This window comes from Pristiophorus japonicus, chromosome 22 (assembly GCF_044704955.1).
Source record: "Pristiophorus japonicus isolate sPriJap1 chromosome 22, sPriJap1.hap1, whole genome shotgun sequence".
NCBI lineage: Eukaryota > Metazoa > Chordata > Chondrichthyes > Pristiophoridae > Pristiophorus > Pristiophorus japonicus.
The window spans coordinates 42,811,892-42,826,448 of NC_091998.1; the positions used below are offsets into that span (position 1 = coordinate 42,811,892).

Consider the following 14,557-nt stretch of genomic DNA (forward strand, 5'->3'; position numbering starts at 1 on the left):
GACCCTTACTATCCACTATGTCCAGGCCCCTCAATATTTTGTACACCTCGATGAGGTCTCCTCTCAACCTCCTTTGTTCCAATGAGAACAAACCCAGCCGATCCAATCTGTTCTCATAACTAAGATTCTCCATTCCAGGCAGCATCCTAGTAAATCTCCTCTGCACCCTCTCTAGTGCAATCACGTCCTTCCTATAATATGGCAACCAGAACTGCACGCAGTACTCCAGCTGTGGCCTAACCAAAGTATTATACAATTTAAACATAACATCCCTGCTCTTTTTTTCTATGCCTTGGCCAATAAAGGCAAGCATTCCGTATGTCTTCTTAACCACCTGGCCTGCTACTTTCAGAGATCTGTGGACAAGCACTCCAAGGTCCCTTTGTTCATCTACACTATTAAGTGGCCTACCGCTTAATGTGTATACCCTCTCCTTATTAGCCCTTCCAAAGTGTATCACCTCACACTGCTCTGAATTAAATTCCATTTGCCACTGCTCTGCCCACCTGACCAGTAGATTGATATCCTCCTGCAGCCCATGACTTTCCTCTTCATTATTAACCACACAGCCAATTTTAGTGTCGTCTGCAAACTTCTTAATCATCCTCCCTATATTCAAATCTAAATCGTTGATATATAACACAAAAAGCAAGAGGCCCAGTACTGAGCCCTGCAGAACCCCACTGGAAACATCCTTCCAGTCACAAAAGCATCCAGCAATCATTACCCTTTGCTTCCTACCTCCAAACTAATTTTGGATTCAACTTGCCACTTTGCCTTGGATCCCACGGGCTTTAACCTTCATGACCAGTCTACATGCGGGACCTTATCAAAAGCCTTGCTAAAGTCCATACATACTACATCGTATACATCACCCTCGACCCTCTTGGTTACTTCCACAAAAAATTCAATCAGGTTAGTCAAACACGATCTTCCCTCAACAAATCCGTGCTGACTGTCCCCAATTAATCCTTGCTTATCCAAATTCAGATTTGGATAGGCAAGACAGGCCTGTAATTACTCAGCCTATCCATTTTTCCCTTCTTAAACAACAGTACTACATTAGCAGTCCTCCAATCCTCCGGCACCATGCCCAGATCCAAAGAGGACTGGAAAATGATGGTCAAGGCCTCTGCTATTTCCTCTTTTACTTCGCTCAACAACCTGGAATGCATTTCATCCGGGCCTGGGGACTTATCTACTTTCAAAGCTGCTAAACCCCTTAATCCCTCCTCCCTCATATTTATTTCATCCAGAATATCACACTCCTCCTCGATAGCAGTATCTGCATTACCCCTTTCCTTTGTGAAAGCAGATACAAAGTATTCGTTAAGAACCCGACCAACATCTTCCGCCTCCTCACAAAGATTACCCTCATGGTCTCTAATAGGCCCTACCCTTTCTTTACTTACCCTCTTACTCTTAATATATTTATAGAACATCTTAAGGTTTTCCTTAATTTTACTGGCCAAGAATTTCTCATGCTCTCTCTTAGCGTTCCTAATATCCTTTTTAATTTTACCTCTTAACTTTCTATATTCCTCTAAACATTCTAAAGTATTTAGCCGTTGATGTGTGATATAAGCGTCCCTTTTTTTCTTAATCCTCCCCTGTAAGTCCCTAGACATCCAGGGGGCCCTAGAATTATTTTTCCCAGCTTTTTTTCTTTAAGGGCACGCGTTTGGCCTGAACCTTCCGGATCTCCTCCTTGAATGTCTCCCACTGTTCCGACACCGATTTACCCACAAGTAGCTGTTTCCAGTCCACTATGGCCAAATCACTCCTTAACTTAGCAAAATTAGCTTTTTCCCCCAATTCAGAACTTTTATTCCAATCCTATTCTTGTCCTTATCCATAATCAACTTGAATCTGACCGAATTATGGTCATTAGCACCCAAGTGCTCTCCCACTACTACCCCTTCAACCTGCCCAGCTTCATTCCCCAACCTAAATCCAAGACCGCCCCCTCTCGTGTTGGGCTTGCGACATACTAACCAAAAAAGTTCTCTTGAATGCATTTCAAGAATTCCGCACCCTCTATACCCTTCACACTAAATTTGTTCCAATCAATATTTGGATAGTTAAAATCCCCTACTATTACTACCCTATGGGGGGTTTTTACGCTTCGCAGCAATTTGCCTACATATTTGCTCCTCTATCTACCTCCCATTGTTTGGGGGTCTATAATACACTCCCAGCAGCGTGATCGCACTTTTTTTATTTTTCAATTTGACCCATATGGCCTCAGTTGAGGATCCCTCTAACAGATCATCCCCTCTCACCATTGTAATAGTTTCTTTAATTAGTACCCCCCCACCACTCTATCTTGTCTAAAAATCCTGCAGTCAGGAATATTAATCTGCCAAACCTGCCCCTCTTTCAGCCATGTTTCTGTAATGGCTATGTCATACTCCCAATGTCTACCTGTGTTCTTAGCTCATCCACCTTATTCACTATACTCCTTGCATTAAAGTATATACCATTCAGCACAGGAAAACCTACTTGCTTACTACATACTGAGCACCGTTTCCTCTGTCTTACAGATTCGCTTTCGACATTCTTGCTATCCAATTTCTGCTTTACTTCCTTCCCTTTTGAATTCGTTCTCAGGTTCCCATTCCCCCAGCCAAGCTAGTTTAAACTCTCCCCAACAGCACTAGCAAAGCTCCCCGCGAGGAAATTGGTCCCGGCGCTGTTGAGGTGCAATTTGTACAGGTCCCATCTCCCCCAGAAGCGGTCCCAATGCCTCAAGAATTTAAAGCCCTCCCTCCTACACCAATTCTCCAGCCACGTGTTCATCCTCTCTATCCTTCTATTCTTGTACTCATTAGCATATGGCACTGTTGTAACCCGGAGATTACTACCTTTGCGGTCCTACCCTTTAATTTTCTTCCTCGCTCCCTAAATTCTTCCTGCTGGACCTCATCCCTCATTTTACCTACGTCGTTGGTCCCGATATGGTGTTCCAGGTGTTCACCCTCCCCCCCCCCCCCCCCCCAGGATGTCCTGCGTCCACTCTGACATCCTTGATCCTGGCACCAGGGAGACACAAAACCATTCAGGAGTCACGTCTACGGTCGCAGAAACGCCTGTCTTTTCTCCTAACTATAGAATCCTCTATCACTAGGGCATTTTTGTTCTTCGTCCCTGCCCCCTGTGCGGCTGAGCCATGCGTGGTGCCTTGGAATTGGCTCTGGCTGCACTCCTCAGAGGCACCATCGTCCTTACCGATACTCATAATTGAATATTGGTTTTAAAGCGAGATGGATTCACGGGGGGACTCCTGCGCTACGTGCCTGGCACACTTACTGCATCTGGTGGTCACCCACTTTCCCTCTACCTGCACACCTTTAAGCTGCGGGGTGACCACCTCCAGAAACGTGCTACCACGTAATTCACAGCCTTGCGAATGTACCGTATTGACTCCACCCGCTGCTCCAGCTCCGAAACGCGGAGCTCAAGTAGTTGAAGCTGCATTATGCAGAGTAGTCTCAGTATTAACACTGTGGGCCCAAGTTTCCACACTCGCCTAGAACGGCGCAGTCCCGACCTGGACGCCCGTTTTCCGCGCCACAAAGTGCGCCTAAAAAAATCCTCGGTATTCTCCACCTACTTGCAGGTCCTCTGGCCCTCAGCGCAGCCAGCAAGAGCTGTGGGGGGGGCGGAGCCAGATCCCTGCGCTGAAAACAGCGCCGGGACCTCTGCACATGCGCTACAGTGGGCACGCAAATGCGGTAGCTCCAGGCGCCAAACTGTGTGGGAGGGGCCCGAAGCACGCAGTCCCTAGCCCTGGCTGAATGGCCTCACTGGGGCTGCGTGAATAAGGCTCCTCCCACGGCCAGCTCCTGTCCACCACCCCCCCCGGACCAGACCCGACACTCGCTCCCCGCCCCCCCCCCCCCGCCTCAGGACCAGACCCGACACTCGCTCCCCCCCACACCTCCAGACCAGACCCGACACCCGCTCCCCCCCTGCCTCCGGACCAGACCCGGCACCCGCGCCCCACCCCCCCCCTCCCCCGCCTCAGGACTAGACCCAACACCCGCTCTCCGCCCCCCCCCCGCCTCCGGACCAGACCCGACCCGACACCCGCTCCCCGCCCCACCCCCTGCCTCCGGACCAGACCCGACACCCGCTCCCCCCACCCCCCCGCCTCCGGACCAGACCCGACACCCGCCCCGCCTCCCCAACTGGACCTGACCCGCGCTCCTGTTCCCGCTCCCCGCCTCCCCGAGTCAACCCGACCAGCGCTCCTGTTCCCACCCCCCGACCCGACCCCCCCCCCCCCCCCCCGTACTGGACCCGACCCGACTCCCGCTCCCGGACTGGATCCGACCTGACCCTCCCCCTCCCTCTCCCTCTCCCTCTCCCTCTCCCTCTCCCTCTCCCTCTCCCTCTCCCTCTCCCTCTCCCTCTCCCTCTCCCTCTCCCTCTCCCTCTCCACCCGACCCGACCCGACCCGACGCCACCTACCTGTAAATCTGGTGCTGGGGACGGGCCGGCAGCCTTCGGTCCCGAAAGGCCTGCCTGAAGCACTTTCACACAGGTAGGAAGATGGTTTATTTAATCTTTGTTTATAAATGTTTATTCAGGTTGGATTTATTTGTATAATATTTGTAGAAGTATAAATAAGGATTTATTATAGAATTTAATGACTTCCCTTCCCCCCCCCACCCCTCTTTCTCCCCTCTTCCCCCCCCCCACCCCTCTTTCTCCCCTCTTCCCCCCACCCCTCTTTCTCCCCCCCCCACCCCTCTTTCTCCCCACCCCCCCACCCACCCCTCTTTCTCCCAATCATTCTGCTTTCCAGACCCTCTCTCCCGACCAAGCATCATTCCCACAGGACTGACATCCTTCATCTTGTCATGACGATTAAAATACTCCATCAAATCAAAAGCTTCTGTGCAAAAAATTCTCACCAACCCGATCCTTTTTTGTCTCAAACGTAGATGGCAACATCCCAGGAAACAGCATTAGGACGACAGGCAGCAGAATCTCCATAAACGGCACAATCAGAAAGATCATGAAGGGAACTAGGCGGAAGAGGTCAACTAATGTTCGCATAAGCTGGAACAGTTTGCACAAGACAAAATGCATATGAGCAACCACGGTGTAGTTTAGATATCGAAATAAAGTTAGAAAATGTCAAACATTTATAAAGGCAATTTTATGATGATTTAATTCAATTAACTGTAACCAATGATGGAAAGTTATTAATAACTTAAAACATGAAAAAAAATCTGTCAATATTATCATGTGCTAGAACCAAATGAAGTTCAACCACCAGAAATTAACACTTGAAGAAACTTCAAAAGTCAGAATAAAAGAAGGGAGGCAGGGCAGGATTCACTACTCAATTCACATGCAGAATGACCATTCAAGTGAGATACTCATAGGTGCCCGACACGGTAGTTCTGGAGTCAGGTGGGGGAGGAAAAGAGAAACTAGAAGGAAATTTACTCAGCACTGTTATTTCTCTATAATAAACCGGTTAAAATGCAATCTCACATTGTTCACTTTCAAGAAATTAATTGTATAGCTATGGGATCCTACCTACCCTCCGCCTCTCCCTACGTGTGAGCTGGTAGCCATACAGTAACCTCTTGACTATCCTCGCTGCTACCTTTATGTCGATCCAAAGTAAGCGGAATCCTGTGTAGTAGTGTTTCAGTTCACTTATAATTTTCTGCTTCAAAGTTTTCTTCACAACAGCATTTTCCGTTGTTTGGGAAAGTGAATCTCGGGTTTCCAGATCAGGCGCGCTCTTGCTTTTATTGGGGCATCCTTTACTCTCTTGAAGCAACTGGGCAGATAGGTGGAATTTGCACAGAGGTACTGAAGAGGTACGTATATGAGATAGACTGCAGAAGGGAAGAGAAGGGATCCTCCAAAGTTCTTTATCTCTGGGATATAGTCTGTACAAATGAAAATCCCGAACATGTAGAACCACCACTGAAGTGTACAAAGTGGTGTGTGTGAAACAGGATGCTCCTCTGTTTGGAAAAAAAAAGGGCATTTTTGAAATTAAAGATGGAACTCACTAAGTGACATTTTAACAAAAAAGATTTGATGTACTTTGAGAACTTGGTCTTTTTTTAATTTTTACTCCCCCCCCCCCACCCCCAATTCTAAAACAGGCAAAAGAGCAGGGGAATGCACTGCGGCAGTCGTTCTTCTTCAGCGGTCCCTCATATCGAGGATGACTTGCTTCCACGCCAAAAAGGGAGTTCACAGGTGTTTCAATGAAGTACCTAATATTCCAGGTCCCGAACGCCTGTGCATGGATTTTTTTTAATGAGTGGTGGCCGTTGCACACAGGCTTGACAGAGCTAGGCCTTGGTCCAGAGGCAAGGATTAACCAAGATGACCGGAGACCTGCTCTGCTGCACACACATATCGCAGTGGGGGCTGGCCTGTGCTGCCCCTGGGCCCTCGCCTCTTCTGGACCCCAAATTCACACCTCCCCAGGACCCCAAATTCACACCTCCCCAGGACCCCAATCATGTCACTCTGCAAACTCTCGCCACTCCTTCGCCCCGATCTTACCGCTCCTGCTGTACCTGCCCTCGCTCCAATCACGGACCTGGATTATGGTGACATCTAATCCAGTCGCCCTCTGTCGCTGCCCTCCTGCACCAGCTCGCGCTGCTCCCTGGAGTGGTATGCTCCTTTTAAAGGCCCCGACCTGCCGCAGATGTTCCTTCACTGCTTAGGCCACATAGAAACATAGAAAAGAGGTGCAGGAGTAGGCCATTCAGCCCTCCGAGCCTGCACCACCATTCGATAAGGTCATGCTGATCATTCCCTCAGTACCCCTTTCCTGCTTTCTCTCCATACCCCTTGATCCCATTAGCCATAAGGGCCACATCTAACTCCCTCTTGAATATAGCCAATGAACTGACATCAACAACTCACTGCGGCAGGGAATTCCACAGGTTAACAACTCAGTGAAGAAGTTTCTCCTCATCTCAGTCCTAAATGGCCTACCCCTTATCCTAAGACTGTGTCCCCTGGTTCTGGATTTCCCCAACATAGGGAACAGTCTTCCCGTATCTAACCTGTCCAGTCCCGTCAGAATCTTTTATGTTTCTATGAGATCCCCGCTCATTCTTCTAAACTCCAATGAATAAAGGCCCAGTTGATCCAGTCTCTCCTCATATGTTAGTCCTGCCATCCGGAAATCAGTCTGGTGAACCTTTGCTGCACTCCCTCAATAGCAAGAACGTCCTTCCTCAGATTAGGAGACCAAAACTGAACACAATATTCCAGGTGAGGCCTCACTAAGGCCCTGTACAACTGCAGTAAGACCTCCCTGATCCTATACTCAAAACCCCTAGCTATGAAGGCCAACAGACCATTTGCCTTCTTCACCACCTGCTGTACCTGCATGCCAACTTTCAATGACTGATGAACCATGACACCCAAGTCTTGTTGCACCTCCCCTTTTCCTAATCTGCCACCATTCAGATAATATTCTGTCTTTGCATTTTTGCCCCCAAAGTGGATAACCTCACATTTATTCACATTATACTGCATCTGCCATGCATTTGCCCATTCACCTAACCTGTCCAAGTCACCCTTCAGCCTCTTAGCGTCCTCCTCACAGCTCACACCGCCACCCAGTTTAGTGTCATCTGCAAACTTGGAGATATTACACTCAATTCCTTCATCCAAATCTTTGATGTATATTGTAAAGAGCTGGGGTCCCAGCACTGAGCCCTGCGGCACTCCACTAGTCACTGCCTGCCATTCTGAAAAGGACCCGTTTATCCCGACTCTCTGCTTCCTGTCTGCCAACCAGTTCTCTATCCATGTCAGTATATTACCCCCAATACCATGTGCTTTGATTTTGCACACCAATCTCTTGTGTGGAACCTTGTCAAAAGCCTTTTGAAAGTCGAAATACACCACATCCACTGGTTCTCCCTTGTCCATTCTACTAGTTACATCCCCAAAAAATTCCAGAAGATTTGTCAAGCATGATTTCCCCTTCATAAATCCATGCTGACTCGATCCGGTCACTGCTTTCCAAATGCGCTGCTATTTCATCCTTAATAATTGATTCCAACATTTTCCCCACCACTGATGTCAGGCTAACCGGTCTATAACTATCCGCTTTCTCTCTCCCTCCCTTTTTAAAAAGTGGTGTTACATTAGCTACCCTCCAGTCCATAGGAACTGATCCAGAGTCGATAGACTGTTGGAAAATGATCACCAATGCATCCACTATTTCTAGGGTCACTTCCTTAAGTACTCTGGGATGCAGACTATCAGGCCCTGGAGATTTATCGGCCTTCAATCCCATCAATTTCCCTAACACAATTTCCCGCCTAATAAGGATATCCTTCAGTTCCTCCTTCTCACTAGACCCTCGGTCCCCTCGTCTTTCCGGAAGGTTATTTGTGTCTTTTCCTTCGTGAAGACAGAACAAAAGTATTTGTTTAACTGGTCTGCCATTTCTTTATTCCCCATTATAAATTCACCTGAATCCGACTGCAAGGGACCCAAGTATGTCTTCTCTAATCTTTTTCTCTTCACATATCTATAGAAACTTTTGGAGTCAGTTTTAATGTTCCCGGCAAGCTTCCTCTCATACGCTATTTTCCCCCTCCTAATTAAACTCTTTGACCTCCTCTGCTGAATTCTAAATTTCTCCCAGTCCTCAGGTTTGCTGCTTTTTCTGGTCAATTTATATGCCTCTTCCTTGGATTTAACACTATCCTTAATTTCCCTTGTTAGCCGCGGTTGAGCCACCTTCCCCGTTTTATTTTTACTCCAGACAGGGATGTACAATTGCTGGAGTTCATCCATGTGATCTTTAAATGCTTGCCATTGCCTGTCCACCATCAACCCTTTAAGTATCATTTGCCAGTCTATTCTAGTCAATTCACGCCTCAAACCATCGAAGTTACCTTTCCTTAAGTTTAGGACCCTAGTTTCTGAATTAACTGTGTCACTCTCCACCTGAATAAAGAATTCTACCATAGTATGGTCATCCTTCCACAAGGGGTCTCGCACAACAAGATTGCTAATTAGTCCTTTCTCATTACACATCACCCAGTCTAGGATGGCCAGCTCTCGAGTTGGCTCCTCGACATATTGGTCGAGAAAACCATCCCTAATACACTCCAGGAAATCCTCCTCCACCGCATTGCTACCAGCTTGGTTAGCTCAATCAATATGTAGATTAAAGTCACCCACGATAACTGCTATACCTTTATTGCATGCATCCCTAATTTCTTATTTGATGCTGTCCCCAACCTCACTACTACTGTTTGGTGGTCTGTACACAACTCCCACTAGCGTTTTCTGCCCCTTGGTATTCCGCAGCTCCACCCATATCAATTCCACATCATCCAAGCTAATGTCCTTTCTTACTATTGCATTAATTTCCTCCTTAACCAGCAATGCCACCCCGCCTCCTTTTCCTTTCTGTCTATCCTTCCTAAATGTTGAATACCCCTGGATGTTGAGTTCCCAGCCTTGGTCACCCTGGAGCCATGTCTCCGTGATGCCAATTACATCATACACGTTAACTGCTATCTGTACAGTTAATTCGTCCACCTTATTCCGAATACTCCTCGCACTGAGGCACAGAGCCTTCAGGCTTGTCTTTCTAACACACTTTGCCCCTTTAGAGTTTTGCTGCAATGTGGCTCTTTTTGCCTTGGTTTTCTCTGCCCTTCACTTTTACTTTTCTTCTTTCTATCTTTTGCTTCTGCCCCCATTCTACTTCCCTCTGTCTCCCTGCATAGGTTTCCATTCCCCTGCCATATTAGTTCAACTCCTCCCCAACAGCACTAGCAAACACTCCCACTAGGACATTGGTTCCGGTCCTGCCCAGATGCAGACCGTCTGGTTTGTACTGGTCCCACCGCCCCCAGAACCAGTTCCAATATCCCAGGAATTTGAATCTCTCCCTGCTGCACCACTCCTCAAGCCACAAATTCATCTGAGCTATCCTGCAATTCCTACTCTGACTAGCACATGGCACTGATAGCAATCCTGAGACTGCTACTTTTGAGGTCCTACTTTTTAAATTTAGCTCCTAGCTCCCTAAATTCGTCTTGTAGGACCTCATCCTGTTTTTTACCTATATCGTTGGTACCTATATGCACCACGACAACTGGCTGTTCACCCTCCCTTTTCAGAATGCCCTGCACCCGCTCCGAGACGTCCTTGACCCTTGCACCAGGGAGACAACATACCATCCTGGAGTCTCGGTTGCGGCCGCAGAAACGTCTATCTATTCCCCTTACAATTGAATCCTCTATCGCTATAGCTCTCCCACTCTTTTTACTGCCCTCCTGTGCAGCAGAGCCACCACGGTGCCATGAACTTGGCTGCTGCTGCCCTCCCCGATGAGTCATCTCCCTCAACAAAGCGGTGTATCAATTTTGCAGGGGGATGACCGCAGGGGACCCCTGCACTACCTTCCTTGCACTGTTGGTTATCCATTCCCTATCTGACTGTGTACCCTTTTCCTGCGGTAAGACCAACTCACTAAACGTGCTATTCACGTCATTCTCAGCATCGTGCATGCGCCAGAGTGAACCCACCCGCAGCTCCAGCACCACAATGCGGTCAGTCAGGAGCTGCACCCGGACACACATAGTCGTCAGGGACACTGGAAGCATCCCTGACTTCCCACATAGTACAGGAGGAGCATAACACGTGTCCGAGCTCTCCTGCCATAACTTAACCCCTAGATAAACTTAATTTGGCAACAACAATGCTAAAAGGTTACTTACTGATAAAAGAAAAAGAAAAACTACTTACCAATCACCAGCAATCACTTACCTCCTTGGCTGTGATGTCACCTTTCAATTTCTTTCTACTTCTTTTTTGCCTTCTCACCCTGCTGCAGCTGCACCGGCTGGCTGCTCGCACTCCCGCCTCTCTGACACGTTGGGCTTTTTGTCGGCCTCCGATGTCCCCGGACTCCCTGCTGCTCGTACTCCCGCCTCTCCGACACGTTGGGCCTTTTGTAGGCCACTGATGTCCCCGGACTCCCTGCTGCTCGCAGCTAGAGTACTGCGTGCAGTTGACCTGACCTGACCAATATCTCTCTGTGCCAGCGGTTACTTTCCTCGGTCTTGCTTTGAAGTGAACGATGCAAACCTTTCCTCCAGTACAGTGACTGGGAACACAGAACTGCTGGTTAGTGTGGAGGCCAGACCGCCACGCTTGCCACCCTCTGAGTGAAGAGATTTCCTCTCAACTCCTTCTACCAATTACTTTAAACCTATGCCCCCTGGTTGTTGACCCCTCTGCTAAGGGAAATAGGTCCTTCCTATCCACTATCTCGGCCCCTCAATTTTATACACCTCCCCTCAGCCTCCTCTGTTCCAAAGAAAACAATCCCAGCCTATCCAAGCTAAAAATCAGTCAAGACAACATCCTCGGAAATCTCCCCTGTACCCTCTCTAGTGCGGCAATCCACAAACCCAGCAGCTGCACGCAACAACATTTTTATTAGGATATGTTTTAAACCGACAGTCAGTGGCAGTTTTTCTTGTTCTAAATAACCAATTCGGGTAACTGATTCTTTTAAAGCAAAATATTCAGAATTTCGGTAGAAATATGCAAGAAAAGGAAACAAAAAAACATGTGTTAATGAAACAGTTTGTTGTAACGTTTTGTTTTTTGAAACAGAATCCTATTAATCACTCTGCTCCTGAGAGTGCCTTTATTTGCCCAATAGCTAGTTAAATGTAACAAGGCTTCTAACAGAGAACTTTATTGTGTTTCACATCACTGCATACATCATGTGCTACCACTTGATTTCCTCAACTTTGTTACGGTTGAAGAATTAACGCAATATCAGGCTGTTCCTGAGGCTATCACCTGCTAGCCAGATTCATTAAACATTAAATAGATAAATGAACAGTATTAAACAAAGTACAGATTTAGATTAATTGCAGACTTTACAATTCTCCTAGAAATATTGAAAACAACAAAAACACTTCCCCTAACCCTCAATATACAATTAGTTTGAAATGTATTTCCTGATTCGTCTGATATAGCAGTTTACAACCATGGGGTCCCAGATTCATCCCTATCCTTGGCAGCTTCAGCCTGACTTCCAACTGGGAAAAGTTCAGTCCCAGATTTAAACCATTTAGTTATTTGAAGATAAATTGGAACAAAGAACATTAAAACCTGTATCTTTAATTTTTTTTTAAATCACTCAGGATCTGGGCATTGCTGGCAAGGCCAGCATTTATTGGCCATCCCTAATTGCCCTCGAGAAGGTGGTGATGAGCCGCCTTCTTGAACCGTTGCAGTCCTTGTGGTGAAGGCACTCCCATAGTGCACTCGGGAGGGAGTTCCAGGATTTTGACCCAACAACAATGAAGGAACGGCGATATATTTCCAAGTCAGGATGGTGTGCGACTTGGAAGGCAACATGGAGATGGTGGCATTCCCATGTGTCTGCTGCCCATGTCCTTCCAGGTGGTAGAGGTCTTGGGTTTGGGAGGTGCTGTCGAAGAAACCTTGGCGAGTTGTTGCAATGCATCTTAGATGGTGTACACTGCAGCCACGGTGCGCCGGTAGTGGAGGCAGTGAATATTTAAGGTGGTGGATGGGGTGCCAATCAAGGGGGCTACTTTGTCCTGGATGATGTCGAGCTTCTTGAGTGTTGTTGGAGCTAGACTCATCCAGGCAAGTGGAGAGTATTTGCTCACACTCCTGACTTGTGCCTTGTAGATGGTGGAAAGACTTTGGGGAGCCGGCAGGCAACTTAATTAGGTGGTCAACCATTTACAGGATTCAAAACAGTATTTTCCCCACACAGATACGGCTGCCAATACAATACTGCAGTAATTGCTCAGGGAAGTGTCCTCAGCCCAACCATCTTCAGCTGCTTCATCTGTGACGTTCCCAGCATCATAAGGCCAGGAGCGGAGTAGTTGGCTGACAATTCCAGAGTGTTCAGCTACATTCGCAATTCTACCAATAATGAAGCAGCCCACGCCAACCTACAACAGGACCCAGACAACATCCAAGCTTGGGCTGACGAGCAGAAAGTAATATCCATGCCGTGTAAGAACCAGGCAATGATTCCTTCGAACAAGAGAAATCCTAGCCATCTCCCTTTGGCGTTGAACGGCACCATTATCGCCAAGTGCCCTAAAATCAACATCTTAGGGATCACCATTGATCAAGGTCAAACTAGATCAACCATATCAATAATATGGCTACGGGCAGAGACTGACAATTCTGGGACAAGTGGCTCACTTCCGGACTCTTCAAATCCTCTTCACCATCTGTGGTGTGATGGAATACTCACCACTGACTTGAATGGATTCAGCCACAACACTCGAGAAGCTCAACACCATCCAGGTCAGAGCACTGGCCTCAATATTCAATCCCTCCATCACTGGTGCAATGTGACTGCAGTACATACGATCTGCAGAATGTACTGTCGTAACCTTGGTGAGTTGCTTCAACAAAACCTCCCTTCGGTGCGACCCTCCACCACTAAGGACAAGAACAGCAAAGTCGAGTACACAATCACCTCAAAGTTGTACACCACATCCTGGCTTGGGCATATAATCACCATCTCTTCCCTACCCAACACCATTATTGGAGCACCATCAACACACAGACTGCAGCGGTTCAGAGAAGGCCCATCATGATCTTCTCAGGGCAAATAGGATGGGCAATAAATGCAACCTTGCCAGTGTCACCCACATATTAATATGCAACACTTTAAAAAAGATCTAACGAATACAGGCTTTTGAACTGAATGGTACCGACTAGCCTGTCCTACCTGATTGCTACTGTAACAATCCAATTGTCATCTCTCTCATAGCATTTTTGTACCTCAGACCAGGCATTCAGCTACACAGAGTTACAGTTTACATCTGCATTTCATTAGTCTGCCTCATGAGCTGTTATGGATCAAAAGCTGGGACATATTTCAGAGTAAACTTGGATATGTAACTCACTGCAACTAAAGAAAAATCTCGGATGACATGAAAATATTATCTGTAGCTGCCTGACAAGTGAAAATCTTTGCTTTCACTGTTTAAATGTCTCAATAAAACCATGATCTTAGCCCTCAGATAGCACAGGAATTTGCTCTGTATAAAACCTATTCCAGAAATAGGTTGTATATTTTGAATATTAACGGTATCGGAATAAGCCTAAACATTGATGAGTAGAGGCAGATCTTCCACAAATCCTCTAAATCTACTAACAAATACTGCAATGGAAAATCATTTGTTTTATGAAATTTGTCCCAGAGTTCCTAACACTGGGTGACAATACCCGGGCAATACAAATATCGGCCACTTTAATTATTTTGGAACCAAAGCAAACTTTAGAAGAAATATTTCCTCTCAAGCTTCTTTTGAGATCTTTAAACTTGAAGTTATGACACCCTGGGCCCAAGTTTCCACACGCGCCTAGAACGGCGCAGTCCCGACCTGGACGCCCGTTTCTCGCGCCACAAAGTGCGCCTAAAAAAATCCTCGGTATTCTCCACCTACTTGCAGGTCCTCTGGCCCGCGGCGCAGCCGGCACCAGCTGTGGGGGGGCGGAGCCAGGT

General features: G+C 47.3%; 1 protein-coding gene across 4 annotated transcripts in view; it reads right to left on the reverse strand.

Annotated features, from left to right (window-relative positions):
- letm2 (leucine zipper-EF-hand containing transmembrane protein 2) overlaps positions 1–14,557 on the reverse strand; it is a 43,110-nt gene that overhangs the window by 16,699 nt on the left and 11,854 nt on the right. For 2 of the 4 annotated variants that reach the window (XM_070865972.1, XM_070865971.1), the window contains exons 3-4: positions 5,558–5,993; positions 4,924–5,067 (exon numbers count right to left, since the gene is read on the reverse strand). In XM_070865972.1, the coding sequence (XP_070722073.1) occupies positions 4,924–5,067; positions 5,558–5,993 (580 nt within the window). Of the gene's footprint in view, positions 1–4,923; positions 5,068–5,557; positions 5,994–10,857; positions 11,067–14,557 lie in introns of those variants that run through there. The other 2 variants (XM_070865974.1, XM_070865973.1) reach the window with 2 other exon arrangements.